Source organism: Neovison vison, chromosome 8 (genome assembly GCF_020171115.1).
Source record: "Neovison vison isolate M4711 chromosome 8, ASM_NN_V1, whole genome shotgun sequence".
In the NCBI taxonomy this organism is placed as follows: Eukaryota; Metazoa; Chordata; class Mammalia; order Carnivora; family Mustelidae; genus Neogale; species Neogale vison.
In genome coordinates, this window is record NC_058098.1 from 82,997,658 (window position 1) to 83,014,454 (window position 16,797).

Below are 16,797 nucleotides of genomic sequence, written 5' to 3' on the forward strand. Positions count from 1 at the left end.
GCTTATATAGATTATATGGTTTTTGTAGGTAATAGTCGCAATTCATCTTAACGTTTATATTCTAGTTTATTCGGCTTGAATCAACGTTTAAGGAATCACGTGCTCCTGAAGATCGAAAAAGAAAAGCAGTGGTAAGTGTATTAATAATGTGCCTCAAAATATTACTTTCAGAGAGCTATGTATCAGGAAAAGTACTGTATTTGAAAGTGGATCAGACAGGTCTTGAAGTTTGGGTTGTGTTTTTTTGTGGGTAGAAATAAGCGTACAAAGGAAAGAAAGTTTTCATTTGAATATAATTTTGTTTTTAGGATGCCATTGGAGGAGAATGTATGCCTATTCCAACAATTGATACATCACGCAAAAAGGTAACAAAGTCTTATTCATAGGTAATCTTTCTACAGTTACAAAAAGCTTATGATCCTTATACTGAGTGAAACAACAGGATAAGATTTTGTCCCTGTCCTCAAAGATCAGCAGTATAGTTGGGAGTTGGGGTGGAAGTTGCAAACAGTGTCTGGTGATTAAATATATGTATCTCAGAAGGGAGGAAAAGAGGAGGTAGTTTAAGACTTCATTACTTATTTGGATTATGTTTAGCCTTTATTTATTTTTAAAGAAGTTTAGTGCTCAGCATAGTAATTGCTTACCAACACTTGATAGTATGTTTTTGTTGTACATCACTGCTTACTATTAAAACTTAGGCTTGGTACTTATTAATATTTTAGAAGAGCCTAATGTATCAGTATTCATAGTAAGTATCTTTAAAACATGAGCTAAAGAGTCCCTAAATCTCAATTTAAAAATTTATTTTTCAAAGAATTACCACTAAAACTAATAACATGCTGTTATTAAGCATAGTAAGTTAATAAGCAGGTGCTCAAAAATCAGTCGTGGGTGTGTGTTCGTGTGTTCAGAGACCGCCTTCTCTGAGAGTTCACAGTGAAAAAAAATGGCTTGTTTTCACCCCGTTAAAGAATAATGTACTTGTCAATAGTCAACTTTCACCCTGCCAGGTACCTCATGATGTATTGGCCATTTTATTTATTTTATTTTATTTTAAGATTTTATTTATTTGACAGAGATTACAAGTAGACAGAGAGGCAGGCAGAGAGAGGAAGGGAAGCAGGCTCCCTGCTGAGCAGAGAGCCTGATGCGGGGCTCGAACCCAGAACCCTGGGATCATGACCTAAGCGGAAGGCAGAGGCTGTAACCCATTGAGCCACCCAGGCACCCCATGTATTGGCCATTTTAAAACAAACAAAGTATCATACTTCCTAATAGTTGTAGAAGTCATAAAATTTCTTTTAACATAAAGAGTAGATTACAAAAAAAATGGATGTGAATTATATATAATGGAAGAAAAAAGTTTGATGTGGGTATTAAGTATAAAAGCATGAAATGCCATGCCTGGGTCTGGCTTTAAAATATTTCCAGTATAAAGGGCAAGGGTATAAACCTAACAAAAATGTAGCAAAATTTTAATGTCCGAGTCTTGGTTGTGGTATTGAAGTCTTCATTGTCCTCTTTTATGTATGTCAGACATTTTTCATGTTTTTTGAATGGATGTGGGTAGGATGTAGGTTTAGCTAATGTAACATAGGAGGGAAATTAACTCACATACTGCTGCCATCACACAGCTCTCTGTATTTAGACGTCTCTGTCTCAGTTGCTCAGCATTGGCCTTCGTTGTGTAATCATTTTAGTATCCTTGACCCCCTCATCTAGACGCCTCTGAATCTCACCATCCCAGAAAAAACCTGGTCTGGCTACAAAGTCCTGAAAACTTAAGTATCTCATAAGTAGGGTTTACAGTGTTTTTCCTCCATGAATGTATTATAGAAATTAACTGGATATCCAGTTTTCCTTTGTAATACCCATTTTTCACTTAGCACCCCAAGAGTTTCCTGCTTAGTGACCCTGCTCTTTGAGGAGGATCATGTTCTTTTGCATTTCTCAATCCAGAAGGGGAAAGTAATTTAACAAAGTCCTTTTTCCTATACATACACTCCTCCCACTTGCACCTTTTCTCTGTACCTCTGCTCTTCACCTCCAACTCTATTAAAAAAAAGTCCCCCAAACAAGGAAGGGTCTGTGAATGTTGGAAGAAAATATCCAACACATAAGTGAGTGTTTAAGAGCCTAAGAGATATGGAGGAAAACTCAGTTTTGTGACTGATTTACTAGTTGGGACTTGATAATATAGATTTGCTTTTTCTTCTTTGTTTCTATCCTTTTCTAATAGAGACTACCCAGTAAAGAACTACCAGATTCATCATCTCCGGTTCCAGCAAATAACATCCGAGTCATCAAAAATTCCATTCGACTGACCCTTAATCGGTAAAAGCAGTGCCTCCTTACTTAAGTGAATATGCAATCATTTAGTGGCATAGATGCAGCCACTCTTTAAAATAGATGTGGCTGTCATACATAAAATAAGGTGAAAGTTTCAGTCATCGGACTAACGACCTTGAAGTGGTTTTTGAACTCTCACACTTTGACCTGCAGATGCCGTAGCATTCTCTCATTGATTGCTACATGCACTTCTGTGAGGATCACCTGCTATCAAATTGTCATCTACAATATTACGGCTTTGCGTTGGAGGTTTTACTGCCTTAACTTTCGATGCTTGTTTCTCTGTTGTGGGAACCAGTTCTTGGCTCTTTGGACACGGATAAAACAAGTCCTGAACTTTTTTTCTTTCTTTCTTTTTTTTTTTTTTTTTTTTTTTTTTTTAAGTCTTATGTTATAATCATTGTATAGTACTGAAAAAGTTGAAAATGAAAGAAAAAAAATTGTCTTGTAATTTTCCAAATGTTAACACATTTACTTTAGCATTGAAGCCACTTTGTGAAACCTGAGATAAATGAATGTGAGGTATCTTTTCTGCTTTTCTCATTTGTGTAGATGTACTTATTGTCTATTCTGTTGATTTAAATTATTTTTTTTCCAGAATGGCACATGGAATATTTAAATTTCTATTTTTTTTTTTTTTTTGTGCCTTTCTGTCCAAGTGTTGCATAGTTACCAGGGAGGATTAGTCCAGTGATTACATAAGAGTTGGGCACCATAAATTCTCTGTATTTTGCCTCCCATGGAGGCCTTTGAAATGCATCTTTATAAAGAATCAGAATATAACCAAGATACTGAAAGTCAGTATATGAATGGTAAAATTGTTACATATCCTAGCTCATGCCATTCTTGTTAGTTGACTGGTATTTTTTACTGTGGAGCAACTCATTCCAGCACCAACAATAAGATACCTTGAAGTATGGCAAAATTGTATTTTTAAGGTGTAAAAATAACTTGGCATGGTAATTCTTGACCATTACTTACCCCACAACTTCAAACAGTTTCTTCATGGACGAGGCATGCAGAAATAAGCAGTGGATTTTACTGAAAAAAGGCATTTTTGAATGACATTGTTACCAACCATTAATTGGCTCAGGACCTTTGTAATTTTTATTTAACTGTATGAGTTGTCTTTTTTTACACTGCTTTTTTCAATGCATTTCTTAATATTTTTTAAGTTTCATGAACGCATGCTCAGTTTATTAAAATCCATAACCATGTAATTCTTGTAATATGTTGATTCAGTGTTTTGTAAATGAAGTCGTATGTATTTTCAGAGTATTTTTGTATGTACTGTAAGATACCATCTTTTCAAAGAGAAAACTTTAAAACCTTTACTGTCTCTCTTTAGTCTAATTTTTTAAATATGGATTATGCTTGAATTATTCTTAAATGTATAGATTGCACAGCCAGGAATGCTAGTATTTATTACCTTCTTCAGCTGTCACTCGGCAATTTAGTAGGTTCTGGTAGGAAAGACACAAAATGGTACATTTGAATAGTGCAGGGAAAATACTCAGTTATATATTTTATAGGACTTGTGGGACTCACTTAGCCCAAGGAGTAATAATCTGTAATCTCTTGCAGGCCCCTTACCACTGAGTTGAAATGCTTGGAATTCTGATAGATCAGTATCCTTCACCCTTACCTGTTCCCTGATCCCTAGGTTGCTGAAATGGAAATTCTAGCTTTTAACTCTTAAAAGGAAAACTTAGAAGAGCAAGGAAGAAGTAATGATTGTTCCATTATTCACTTTTTACATAACAAAAGACAAGAATGAAATCCTGTAAGTCAAGGTGTAGCTCACTTGGAAAGATCTTTTAGCTGATGCTTTTCCTCTATTCAGATATTCTAATATTTATTCCATAAATACTCCTTGAGCAAAAGTAAATGGTTATGAAAGGACTAAAAACTGTCACCTGACTTCAGACTTTGAAAAATTCTTAAGATTGGAGTAAATTTTATATATGTGATATGTTTGCATTTCTCTGTTTAATATCTACATATTTTCCCCTTTGATTATCAGTCTTCAGGGTCTCTAAGAAATTCTCATGTTTACTCTCCTTTTTTTTTTTTAACAAATTCTTTAGAGTGTTTAATAAGAAAGCTACAAGCCTAACGGAGAACCCCAGTATCGCCTTTTCTCTTGTTTTAAAGGTCCATTCAGCATGGGGTTGAAACCTAGCCAAATGGTTCTATGTTAGACACCTCAAAGATCTCATTCTTCAACTGTTTGGTAACTGGGGAGTTGATGAGATGCTTTTGAGATGGTGGGTTTGGTCAGAAATGAAGTGTTTCCTATCCTAAACAGGAGGTAGGACTTTCAGTACATTTTGTGACCGTAGTAGGAGAGCTCCGCTGTATTGGTTCCAAGTAAATAAAGGGGCTCTGGGATTGTATATTATGTTCAGAGGCACTAAGTAAATGTGACTACGAGTTTGAAACTATACCTAGAAATATATTTTATAAAGTCAAAATAATTTCCAATATGTAGACATGTTCATTTTCATGAGGGTATTAAATTTTAATCTTAGAGTTCAGGACTGGCTCTGAAGAATAGGGTTTATCAGAGGAAAATAATTGTCTGCTAGCTTAAATCTGAGGGACTTAACTCATTTGAGGGGGTACCTGGCTTAAAACCTTGTAAAACTGGGACAGCAGAATGAATTTTAAAAGACTATTGGTGCTTACAATGAGTGTCTTAAGGCAACAATCTAGTAACATTATTTAAAATGCTTACTTGACTACAGTAGCAATAAAGTGAAGATGGACCGTGGCCACTTGGGCTAACCTTATTCTGTGTTCCTCAGCTTTGAAGTAGGAATTCCTAACTTGGGGATCATGGGCCTTTGGGAGGAATCCTTTTTAAATGTATATAAGAAATTTTAGTTTATATGCATTTTTGTGGGGAGGGAGATTCATAAATTTTATCAGCTTTTCAAAGTGGTTCATGACCCCTTAAAAAAAGATGCGGGGGTGATGGGGCATTGTTAGATTCCATAGCTTTGCAAGATTGAATAATCCCAGACTCTGAGGTTTTTTCCATAAGATTTTTCTGTGGTACATTTCTAAAAATATACTATGGCTCTAACTAGTAAAGTGGGCTGTTGGAGGATTCTAGAACACCAAATTTCTCTCTTGAGTTTCTTTATATATTACAGATGAACCTTAATCAGTATTTTAAAAAATACTATTGAATTTATAAATGTCCTCATGTTTACTTAGATTAACAGGGTCAAACTTTAACAAATTTTAGCCTAAGATTGATCAGACTAGAATAGTTTAGAATGGTAATTAGAATCATTAAGGATCTTAATCCTTTTATTTCAGTAGCATTAAAGTTCTCTCTTGTTCCTTCATGTTTATGGTTAGAGCAGAACAGATTGAACAGACCAATAAATAGAACTTTAGTTTTAAAAAATGGTGTGTGTATGTGTGTGTGTGTAAATAACTACCTATTAAATCTCCCAGAACTTAGAATTTTTAGGTCATGATGATAGTGGTAAGTAGTGCAAATGATGAAAGAAAATAGGTCTTAATAAATTCCTTTGAATTTTTTAAAAAGAATTGTACAAGATCAGATCCTTCCCAAATTCCCAGGTTTTTCTGGATTTTTCTGATAAGATTTTATATTTGAGGTTAGTTGAACAGAATATTATCATCAGACTTACTACAGTTTTTAAGCTACTGCTGCATTTTCGAAAGACTTATGAAATTACCTTATCAAGTACTTAGGAGATCTTTGAGGTACATGGTGCTACATCATTCCACAGTATTATGTAAAATGAATGCTGCAGCCGCTGTTCCTTTCTAGATAGTTCTTTGTGTAGTTCATATTAATATTTCCTGCCTTTTATTTGGATTGTCTTAGTTGTACACACAAGCCTCGCTTATCTGGAATAAGTAATCAAATAAACTTGCTTTGCTAAATAGGTGTTGATTGGTATTATTGGGGAGTAACTCAAGATAACCTTAGTTATTTCTCAAAAAACTGATAGCCAATTTGGTCATTTATCACCCAGACTCTTTTTAGCAGATAATGGTATCCAGTATCTGCTTAATATGAAAGCAAAGCTCATACTCAATTTGTATCAAAAACATTAAACATTAGCAAGCAGTATCACATGATGTCATCTTCCTTGAGTACAGGGGCAAAATCTGTCACTTGCCCACAAAAGGCAACCAGAATTCTCTATTAATGTCTGGACAGAGGTGCATTTAGCAAGCAGGCCTTGGGTACTGTCCCCAAAGTTACAGAGTACTACATTCCTGTTAATTTAACAGTGATTTGTTTTTAGCCAATCCACGTATCTTGAATACTAGTACTGAATTCGCAAATAACCTGTGTCTACATCATTTAGATTATTAGCTAGCCATTCATGGCTCCGATAGAAACACATTTGACATTAAGCTAATTAGCAAAGCCTCCTGTATATATTGAGCTATGGATAACAGAGGGGCTTCTAGAACTTTTAACAGAATTATCACACTATGCTGAAATATTTTTGTTTTTTTGTTTCATGCTGAAATGTTTTAAAGTAAACTAGGTGCTTTATGGATCCCAATGCACGAAGTTATTAAGGCAAAATAAAATTTACTGCTTTAAAGCACATGTTCTAAAAACTACCTTTCCAACTATATGGTCCCCAAAATAGCATACTTCTAAACCCTTACTTGCCAGTCTCCCCACTGCTGACTTTTGGGGCCTAATGGCTGCACAAAGCCTTCTGATAACCTGGCCAGAGTAAATCACTCTACCATCCTAACATGTTACTTTCACCTTTCAATATTTCAGTTATTCTAACTTTCACATTCAGTTGTTTCCCCTGAAGAGGTTGTAGGTTTAAGAGTAGTAACATTTATCCAAGAATCTTTATGTAGTGCTTGCTCAGGAGATGTTCAAGAAGAGAACAATGTCCTGTTTGGTTGGCTTTGTTTTGTTTTTTAATTTGATAAAGATTATCTAGGAGACCTGATGATCTAAGTTGCAGAGGCAAACAAAATTCAGTGAAAATCATTAACACACATTTTACAAACCATTTCAACTGTAACACTTAGTAAGAAATAACATTTTATATTGCAAGCCAGCACATGTATACATATATACATCAATGTGTATATATATTTATATATAATTTTGATATGTGTGTATGCACATTTATAATTAAATTTCACACACAAAAATGCTTTCCTTACCAAGTGTAGCACAGTTATTTTGAAGTGCTAATGGTGATTTCACTAAAGATTCATGACCTCTCCTGAGTCAAGATCTACGGTTTGAAATATATTGCATAAGGTGTTCTCTCTCCAAACAGTCACTTTTTTTTTTTAAGATTTTATTGATTTATTTGACAGCGAGAGAGGGAACAAAGGGGGGGGCATTGGTGAGAGGGGGAGAAGCAGGATTCCCGCTGCACAAAGAGCCTAACACTGGGGCTTGATCCTAGGACCCTGGGATCATGACCTGAGCTGAAGGCAGACGCTTAACAACTGAACCACCCAGGCACCCCCAAAAGTTTATTTCAAACTTGTATCAATTTTCTTTATTCAGTCTATCCGTACTAGGATGCAAACTGTTCTAGCAAAATAGTACTGAAAGGACGGCATAAGTCCTATGGGAGAAGTAGGTGAAGTACAGATATTCATTTCTCCCAAGGAAAAAAATCTTACCCTCCCCCAAAAATCTTTATATCAATTGATAATAAAGAAAAAAATATAGAAGCCAAAACTCAGAGTAAGAATTGAGACATTTGGTTGGTATTTACTTTAGTATTGGTCAGTTGACCTCACCTGGCCAAGGACTGCCTTCAGTCCCTGGAGGGTGGACTGGGGTAAAATGAAGGACAAACATACCTTATAAACCAAGAGTCACTCAAGTAAGGTGTATAAGTTACTAGTTTAAAAAATTCTGTTATATGATGCTGGGAAAACTGGACAGCTACATACCAAAAAATTGAATCTGAACCACTTTCTTACACCATACACAAAAATAAACTCAAAATGGATTAAAAGTCTAAATGTGAGTGGCACCTGGGTGGCTCAGTGGGTTAGAGCCTCTGCCTTTGGCTCCGGTTGTGATCCCAGGGTTCTGGGATCAAGCCCCGCATCAGGCTCTCTGCTCAGCCTTCCCTCTCTCTCTGCCTGCCTCTCTGCCGACTTGTGATCTGTGAAATAAGTAAAATCTGTAAAAAAAAAAAAAAAAAAAAAAGTCTAAATATTAGACCTGAAGCCATAAATCTAGAAGAAAACATAGGCAGTCAGCAGTCAAATCTCTTGGACGTCAGCCTTAGCAACATTTTTCAGATATGTCTCCTTGGGCAAGAAAAACAAAAAAGCAAAAATAAACTAATCGCACCACACCAAACTAAAGTCTTTACACAGGAAACCATCAACAAAACAAAAAGGCAGCCTATGAAATGTGAGAAGTTATTTGCAAATGATACACCTGATAAGGGGTTAATATCCAAAATATATAAAAAACTTATACAACTTAATACCCAAGTTGGGGGGGGGACTAATTCAGGGCTCCTGAGTGGCTCAGTTATTAGGCGTCTGCCTTGGGCTCAGGTCATGGGCCCAGGGTCCTAGGATCAAGCCCCACGTGGGCTCCCTTGCTCAGTGGGGAACCTGCTTCTTCCTCTTCCTCTGTCTGCTTCTCCCTCTGGTTGTGTTCTCTCTCTCTCTCTCTCTCTGTCAAATAAAGTATTAAAAAAAAAAAAAAAAACTAAACTGATTCAATTTAAAAATGGGCAGAGGACCCAAAGAGGCATTTTTTCAAAGAAGACATACAGACTTCACAGATACATGAAAAGATGCTTAGCATCACTCATCATCAGAGAATTGCAAATCAAAACTACCATGAGATGTCACCTCACACCTATCAGAATGGCTAAACCAAAAAACACAAGAAACAAATGTTGACAAGGATGTGGGCAGAGAAAGGAACACTTGTATACTCTTGGTGGGAATGCAAACTGGTGCAGCCACTGAAGAGAACAGTTGGAGATTCCTCAAAAACATAAAATGGAACTACCATATATATTGTACTATATATACCATATACCAAGAGAACTACCTAGTAATTGCACTACTGGACATTTATCCAAAGAAAATGAAAACACTAGTTCAGTATATGCACCCCTATGTTTACTGTAGCATTATTTACAATAAACCACTCTGGAAACAACCCAAGTGTCCACTGATAGATGGAAGAAGAAGATGTGAAATGACACATACACACACAGAGTAGATAATGGAATATCACTCAGCCATAAAAATTAATGAAATCTTGCCATTCATAACAACATGGACGGAATCTAGAGGGTCTTATGTCAAACAAAATAACTCAGGCAGAGAGAGGCAAATACCGCATGATTTCACTTATACGTGGAATCTTAGAAAAAAAAAAAACAGAAAAGAAAGAAACCATAACTACAGAGAACTGGTAGTTGTGAGAGGGGAAGGGGTGGGAGTGGGCAAAAGTGGGTGAAGGGGAGTGGGAGGTCCAGGCTTCCGGTTATGAAATGAGTAAGTCACAGAGATCAAAAGTGTAACATAAGGAGTATAGTTAATGTAAGGGAGTGATGAGTGGTGACAGATGGTAGCTATACGTGTGATGGTAGCTATACGTGTTGTGTAGTGTAACATACAGACTTGTCCGATTACTATCTTGTACACCCGAAACTAATGTAACATCGTGTGTCAAACTATACTTCAGTAAAAATAAATACCCCTTCGGCAGGAAAAAAAAAACAACAAAATATTCTATTGTACACAGCTGTCATATAATACCCCAACACAGACCAGGAAATCAAGGATATAAGAGACTGGGGATTAAATAGTAAAAGCATTACTATCTCCTGAGAAATTCCAAACCATTATTATGAAAGTGTTGTACATTTTGTAAGCATTTAGGATATGCCTTTTAATTAGCAATAATCACGCCTCGGATAAACCTCATTGGCTACGATACTGCCACTGCGCAAAGCTAGGATATGCCTTTTAAAATATTAATGGAGTTTGGGGTGCCTGGGTGGCTCTGCAGGTTAAAGTCTCTGCCTTCCCCTCAGGTTATGGAGATTGAGCCCTGCATCAGGCTCTCTGCTCAGCAGGGAGCCTGCTTCCCTTCTCTCTCTGCCTGCGTTTCTGCCTACTTGGGATCTGTCTGTCAAATAAGTAAAAATAAAATCTTTTAAAAAAATTAATTGAGTTTAATCTTTGCAGTGATCCTATGAGGTAGCACTGTTCGTTATTTTACAAATGAGGACACTGAGGCTTTGAGAGATTACACAGCTAGCTCCAAATTGCATAACTATTAATTGGCAGACTCAGGAAGCATGACTCAGAGTCTAGTGTTCAACTTTATCTCCCGCTTACGGAAGAAGTTAGGTGGAGGTATGGATCCACTCTCCGCCTCCTTGTGGAGCAGAGAGCCTGAGTTGGGGCTCGATCATCCCCAGACCCTGAGATCACGACCTGAGCTGAAACCAAGAGTTGGACACTTACCCGACTGAGCACCCCCAGGCACCCCAAGTCTGGAACTTTTGAGGTTTGCCTGGCCAGCAGCAACAATGGTCATCTGTGCCAGTCTGCAGGGAGCCCACGGCCAAGGCAGGAAAGTCCAGTTCTAGCCCCGCTCAGCCACTTCCATTGGTATAAGTGACACTCAACCCTGCTCTATTTGTATTCTCCCATCTGAGACACTTGCCCTTCAAACCTCACAGGGAAGCTGCAACATGAATGTATTCCAGCAGACTGGCAAGGCTCTACAATGGGAGAGATGGACACGTTCTCCCAGAATAACATCCGTGTAGCCTTCCTAAGCCATCAGCCTAGGTTGGAGCAGAAAGAAAAGGGATCCAGGAGAACTATCAGTAAGAAAAGAAAAAAATGAAAATGAAGGTTTATCTGATAGGCTCATACATAGAGGAGGCAAACATTGCTCTCAGAGGTGGAGAACAATCAGGTAAACTTTTTAAAATGACACATTAGTTTCAGGGAAATGAAAAAGCTAAATGAAAATGAAATGTGACTGGACTATATCACATGGCTCTGTTGTGAATATTCATAGCCATAATAGTATCAACAGAGAACACTGAAATAGCCCCCAGTTCTATCTACACTGAGAAGCGGGATGAGGTAGGGAGGAGGGGGTAGAAGACGGTGACATCCTCATCTTTGGCGGTAGTAAGTAGGTAATTCCTAAAACTGAAAAGTCTAGAATACCGTAGGCATAAGATTTAGAAATAAGAGGAGAAAAGTCTTAAAAAGTTGAAAACAGCTCCCTCTGGGGAGCAGAAATCAGGAATGGGGAAGAAGGAGAAGGAGGACTTTCTTCTTTTTTTTAAAAGGAAGACGGACAGAATTTGGTGACCTTCTAACCTGCATGCAGTAAGAGAACGTTGTGGGCTTTGGAACAGACTTCAGCTCTGCCTCCGACTGCGTGTGGGACCTTGGGCAAGTTGCTAAAACTCTTTGGGTTCCAGGTTACTCATGGGTGAGGTGGGAATATCAGTACCTACCTCACAGGAGATGAAGTAGAGGGAAGTGGTTAGGAGACTCTGTGGTCAGACGGCTTGGCTCAGAATCCAGCTCTCACTGACGTAAGTGTGAGAAGCTGTGAAAATCACTTCATTTCTCTGGGCCTATTCTCTCTTTTGAAAAAATGGGGATTATAATAGAACTTACCTCAAAGAGTTCCTAAATGGACTGAGAGAGACAAACCAGATGCTCCTGGCACATAGAGGAGTTCAGTAACACAAACAAACAAAAACCTGTGAAGCCTGAGGAGGGTTACACAGAATAACACAACAAGCCACTATGCATGGCACCTGGCCCCCCAGTGGGCACCCTCTTCTCCTAAAAACACATCAGAAGAATCCAGGAAGAAAGCCACTGCTGGTCTCCCCAGCCAACGAAGGTACTAGATCTCTGCCTCCCATGCAATGATGTGAGGTAAGTGGTCCCTGCTGGGCCACCAAGCCCATCTCCAAAAATATTTCTCACAACAGCCGTTTTATTCGGAGAAAGTGTGTAAGACGCATTTAATTCTGATGGAGTTTTACGCGCGTGACCTTTAGTCTGCTGCTGGGTGGGCACAGGTCAGGCTGAGAGGAGAGCCCATTAAGGCCGTCCCTGCCAGCCCAGGGCCCAGAGTGCCCAGCAGAGAGGGGGCACTTGCCCTGTGTCCAGCCCTGTTGAGGAAGGCCTCAACAACCTTCCTCTGACTTCAGATGAGACTGCGGCTGTAAAGCCGGCCATAGCAGGGCTCAAAGTCACACACAACCCCAGATGCCCCTAACCCTCCTTAGTACTCCCACCTCCCTAGGGGAGAGAGTGAGGCCAGCCCATCTAAGCCGGATCCCAAGTCACTTCCTGCCCGGGCTTCTCAGCAATTCAAAGAACTTCTAAGTGCAGGTTCTTTCCAAATAGATTGGTTTCTTGAAACTCACAAGAAGTCAAACACCAGAAAAGAGGGGATTTCTGAAAGCCACCCACTAGGATGGCAACTGGTACTTGGTAGTTTCAAACATGAAGAAGAAACAATTGTCGTTGATTAGGCTGTATCTCATCTCCTTGAGCACAGGAAGTGAAGGCGAGTGAGTCTGATTTGCAGGAGGCCCTGAGGTTGCACCAAGCTGCAGCTCCTCCAGCGAGGCCCACTCACTGTCTGCAGAGACAAGACACCCGCTGGGCCTGCCTCCCGCTAAGCACGCCTCCCGCTAAGCACACCAGAGGGAAAGCACCACTAAATTCCCTGTGAGCTCTGAGCCCATTAGCTGCAACAAGGTCACCAGGTGAAGGGGATGGGGACGGGGGGAAGGAGGGAAGAAAGGAGGACATTGGTTTGACAAGGCTCAACTGATGGGGCCAGTGGGAGACAGTAGCCAGGAGTCCGTTCATTTCTCAGTATTTACAGAGACCCTGATATTCACTAGGCATCGAACTAGGCATCTAGGACACACACAAGAATTAAACTTGTCCCTATGCGGAAGGACACTGCAGACTAGCAGGGAAGCTGGCTGAGGTCTTGGTTACACTGTGCTGTGGGAGCACAGGTGGGGTCAGGAAGAAGGACCTTGGGGATGAATGTTGCAGGGCAGTTAGGAGTTGTCCAGGCAGGCAGCAAGCTGGGGGCTTGCCTGGGAGGTGGGAGGGCAGCAGGAGAAAACCTCAAGTGCAAAGGACGAAGGTTCTGGAGATCAGCTGTTGCTGTAAGGGTGTGTGAAGGGAGTATTGGGTGCATTTTCAGGAAAATGTAGAAGAAGCTGGAGATGGGAGCAGAACACCCCCCCCCCAACCTGGGGATGGGAGAGGCAGAGGCAGGGAGATGGGTCCTGGGAGGGTACAGTGGACCAGAAGAGTGGACGGTGAGAAATACTGGCCTGGAGTCCAGGAGGGAGGCCTTGTCTAGATGTCCAGATTTCACGGTGTGGCAGGGTTGTGTTCAGAAATATTTGTTAGGGGGCAGCTGGCCTCGCGAGAGAGGTTCTCCAACTACAGAAACAAGGAGGGGGCGGCTCATGTGCTCAGTCAACACGGGGAAGGAACAGAGCACCGCCTGGCTCCCCAGGGCTCAAGCCCTCTTGATCGGTCTGGCCGTGCTCACTGAGGGGCTTCCCTGGGCCTGCAGTGGCTTGGTCTGGAGAGAGCGCGCCTTGGAGCAAACCCAAACCCACGGCCTCTGATCACCTTTATTTGGAATAAAGTGAGTGTTTTGATCTCCATCCATCTTCTACAGACTCACAGGGGAGAGAGTGTTACTTGTTGAAACCACTTCCAAGCTCTCAGCGATATTAATGTAGGTTTGGTTTGCTGCCCTTTTCCATCGCCTGCATTCCAAGCAGGTGGTCAGGCCTCTAGGGCTCCCTTTCCTGACACATTTTTGCAGGCTGGTTGTCTGTGCTTGTTGTCCTGGGGTGGAGGCTACGCCAGCTTCCCGAGAAGGGATCAGAGAATGGACCCTGGGGCTGGGGCTGAGAAGAGGGGAAATATCAGGTCCCCGAAGGCTGGGGTCTGGACGCTACTCTGTGTCAAGTCTCCAGAGAGGGCGATCGATCAGTGCCGTTAGGAAGGCTGAACCCCGGGTCCAGGAGCACCTCCTTGGCCAAAGATCCCTCTGTTCCAAGCTGCAAGGGCACTGGACCTGAAGGGACCATGTGGCAGGACCAGGGAACATCTCAGCACTGATCTGCCAGAACCAAAGAGCAAGTTTCTGCCTAGAGGGGCCTCCTAGGAGGCCAGGGGTGGAAGGGCGGGCATTCCACAACTACTGAGTTTACTTTCTTGCCAGCTCAGTAGAAGGGGGGCTCCGTGCAGGCTGAAGCTGAGTCACACAACGCTCAGAAGTGTGCTTCCTTCACCTCAGGGTCGGACGACCAGGATTCATGGCTCCAACAGTCGGCTTCGGAATACAGAGGTGTTGGGAGGGCTCAGCATAGGAATTCCAGAGTGAAGTCAAGGGGTGTGGATAAAGCCCGGACAATCTCAGACTTGGCGGTCAGTGAAGAAAGAATGAGCAGTTGGCAAGGCCAGAGCCCCTGAAGAGGAGAGTGACCAGCATGAAATACTGTGGAGGCCAGCGAAGAAAAGGATGGAAACGTAGGCCTGTGATGTGGCATTTAGGATGACCTTAGCAGAGAGGGCTGTGGAGGTGGAAGTCAATGCAGGGAAGAAAGGTCACGTTCTCAAGAAGAGCAGCAGGAGGAGGAGAGATTAGGGGTCACAGATGAAGGTGGAGGAAAGGCTTATTTTTAACTCGGGAGTTTTCTGAACCTGCTCTCTTGTTAAGGGGAAGGAGCCGACGGAACTACGGCAGAGCCAGATGGAGAGGACGGGAGTGTTTGCACACACGGAGAGCAGCTAGCTCAGGCAGGAGGGAGGAACGTGGGAAGGAGGGGGGGACGTCGTGGTAGGCAGTTTTGGAGGCTGTTTCTTGGTGACCTCGGCCTCCTGGTACGCGTGCCCTCGAGTCACCCCCTCCCCTGTAATAGGGGCTGGACTGGTTGACTCACTTCTAACACACGGAATGCCATGGAGGGGACGGATTGCCACTTATGATAGCAGGTTACAAAAAGACTGTGGCCTCTGTCTTGTGCCCTCTCGTCTCGCTCTCCCTCGGATCATGTCACCCCCCCGCCCAGGGGGTGATCAGCTGCCAACCTGTCAGGCAGTCCTCTGGAGACGCCCACGGCGGTGACCTCAGAAGATGCTCCTTCCGCCCCGGCAAGCTTCAAGGCGACTAGAGCCCCAGCCAATCACTTGATTGCAGTCTTACAAGAAACCCTGAAGGAGAGGCAGCCAACTAAACCACAGCCAGAGTCCACAAAACGTAAGATAGTAAATGTTGCTTTGAGCCACTGTGTGTTGAGTGCAGCAGAAGGTAACGAAGAAGAAGGAAATCAGCTGGTGTGTAGGGAAGACAAACGTCTGAGGGAGCATGAACCCGAAAATCTTTCCGTGTTCTGTGCTGAGAACAAGCCGACAGAGGAACAAAGGTTTGGTGTGGCCGCCATGGAAGATGGGAAAACTGAGCTGGCTAAGGACGCGTGCGAGAATGGACCACTACGCTTAAAAACCCATCTGGGACTGGGGACCGCAGAGTTGAAGCTACCGCGATAGGCAGTTAAGGAGCTGCTGTCCAGCGACCTCCGCGCTCTGAAAGAGCAGAGAGAGAGGTTGTTGAAGAGGCCAGGATGGGGAGTTTATAAGAACACGGAGCAGAAAGCCAAAGAGGCAAATGAGTTGCAGATAGCCAGCAAGAGCTGGACTGCAGTGAGGGAACCACAGGAGCCGGGGATGGGCGGGAGGCAAGAGTTGGTCGGAAGGTCATGGTTAGACGGGCAGAAGATGGTGGGCTCAAGGAAGCCGATGAGCTGCCTGACAGAGCAGCAATGGCCACAGTCGCCAAACTATGGAAAGAACCAAGATGCCCTTCAACGGATGAATGGATAAGGAAGATGTGGTCCATATACACTAGGGAGTATTATGCCTCCATCAGAAAGGATAAATACCCAACTTTTGTAGCAACATGGACGGGACTGGAAGAGATTATGCTGAGTGAAATCAGTCAAGCAGAGAGAGTCAATTATCATATGGTTTCACTCATTTGTGGAGCATAACCAATAGCATGGAGGACAAGGGGTGTTAGAGAGGAGTAGGGAATTTGGGTAAATTGGAAGGGGAGGTAACCATGAGAGACTATGGACTCTGAAAAACAGTCTGAGGGGTTTGAAATGGCGGGGGGGTGGGAGGTTGGGGTACCAGGTGGTGGGTATTATAGAGGGCACAGCTTGCATGGAGCACTGGGTGTGGTGAAAAAAATAATGAATACTGTTTTTCTGAAAATAAATAAATTGGGAAAAAAAAAAAAAAAGAGTGAGAAAACCAAAAGGCCCCAGGCTTGGGTTCAGAGGGGAGCGGTTCTAGGTAACTGGATGACTCAGGATG

General features: G+C 41.9%; 1 protein-coding gene, 1 long non-coding RNA gene and 1 other non-coding gene across 4 annotated transcripts in view; 1 reads left to right on the top strand and 2 right to left on the bottom strand.

Moving 5' to 3' along the window:
* The window catches only part of PAPOLG (poly(A) polymerase gamma), a 29,948-nt gene extending 26,262 nt beyond the window's left edge, over nt 1-3,686 (top strand). The window contains exons 20-23 of one of the 2 annotated variants that reach the window (XM_044264017.1): nt 66-131; nt 309-365; nt 2,243-2,337; nt 2,506-3,686. In XM_044264017.1, the coding sequence (XP_044119952.1) occupies nt 66-131; nt 309-365; nt 2,243-2,337; nt 2,506-2,749 (462 nt within the window). In that variant the 3' untranslated portion in view covers nt 2,750-3,686. Of the gene's footprint in view, nt 1-65; nt 132-308; nt 366-2,242 lie in introns of both variants that reach the window. The other variant, XM_044264018.1, reaches the window with a different exon arrangement.
* The window catches only part of LOC122916503, a 49,566-nt gene that overhangs the window by 1,639 nt on the left and 31,130 nt on the right, over nt 1-16,797 (bottom strand). The window lies entirely within an intron of this gene.
* LOC122916576 lies at nt 10,204-10,338 on the bottom strand. The gene has a single exon (XR_006386231.1). It is a non-coding gene; the product is annotated as a U4 spliceosomal RNA (small nuclear RNA).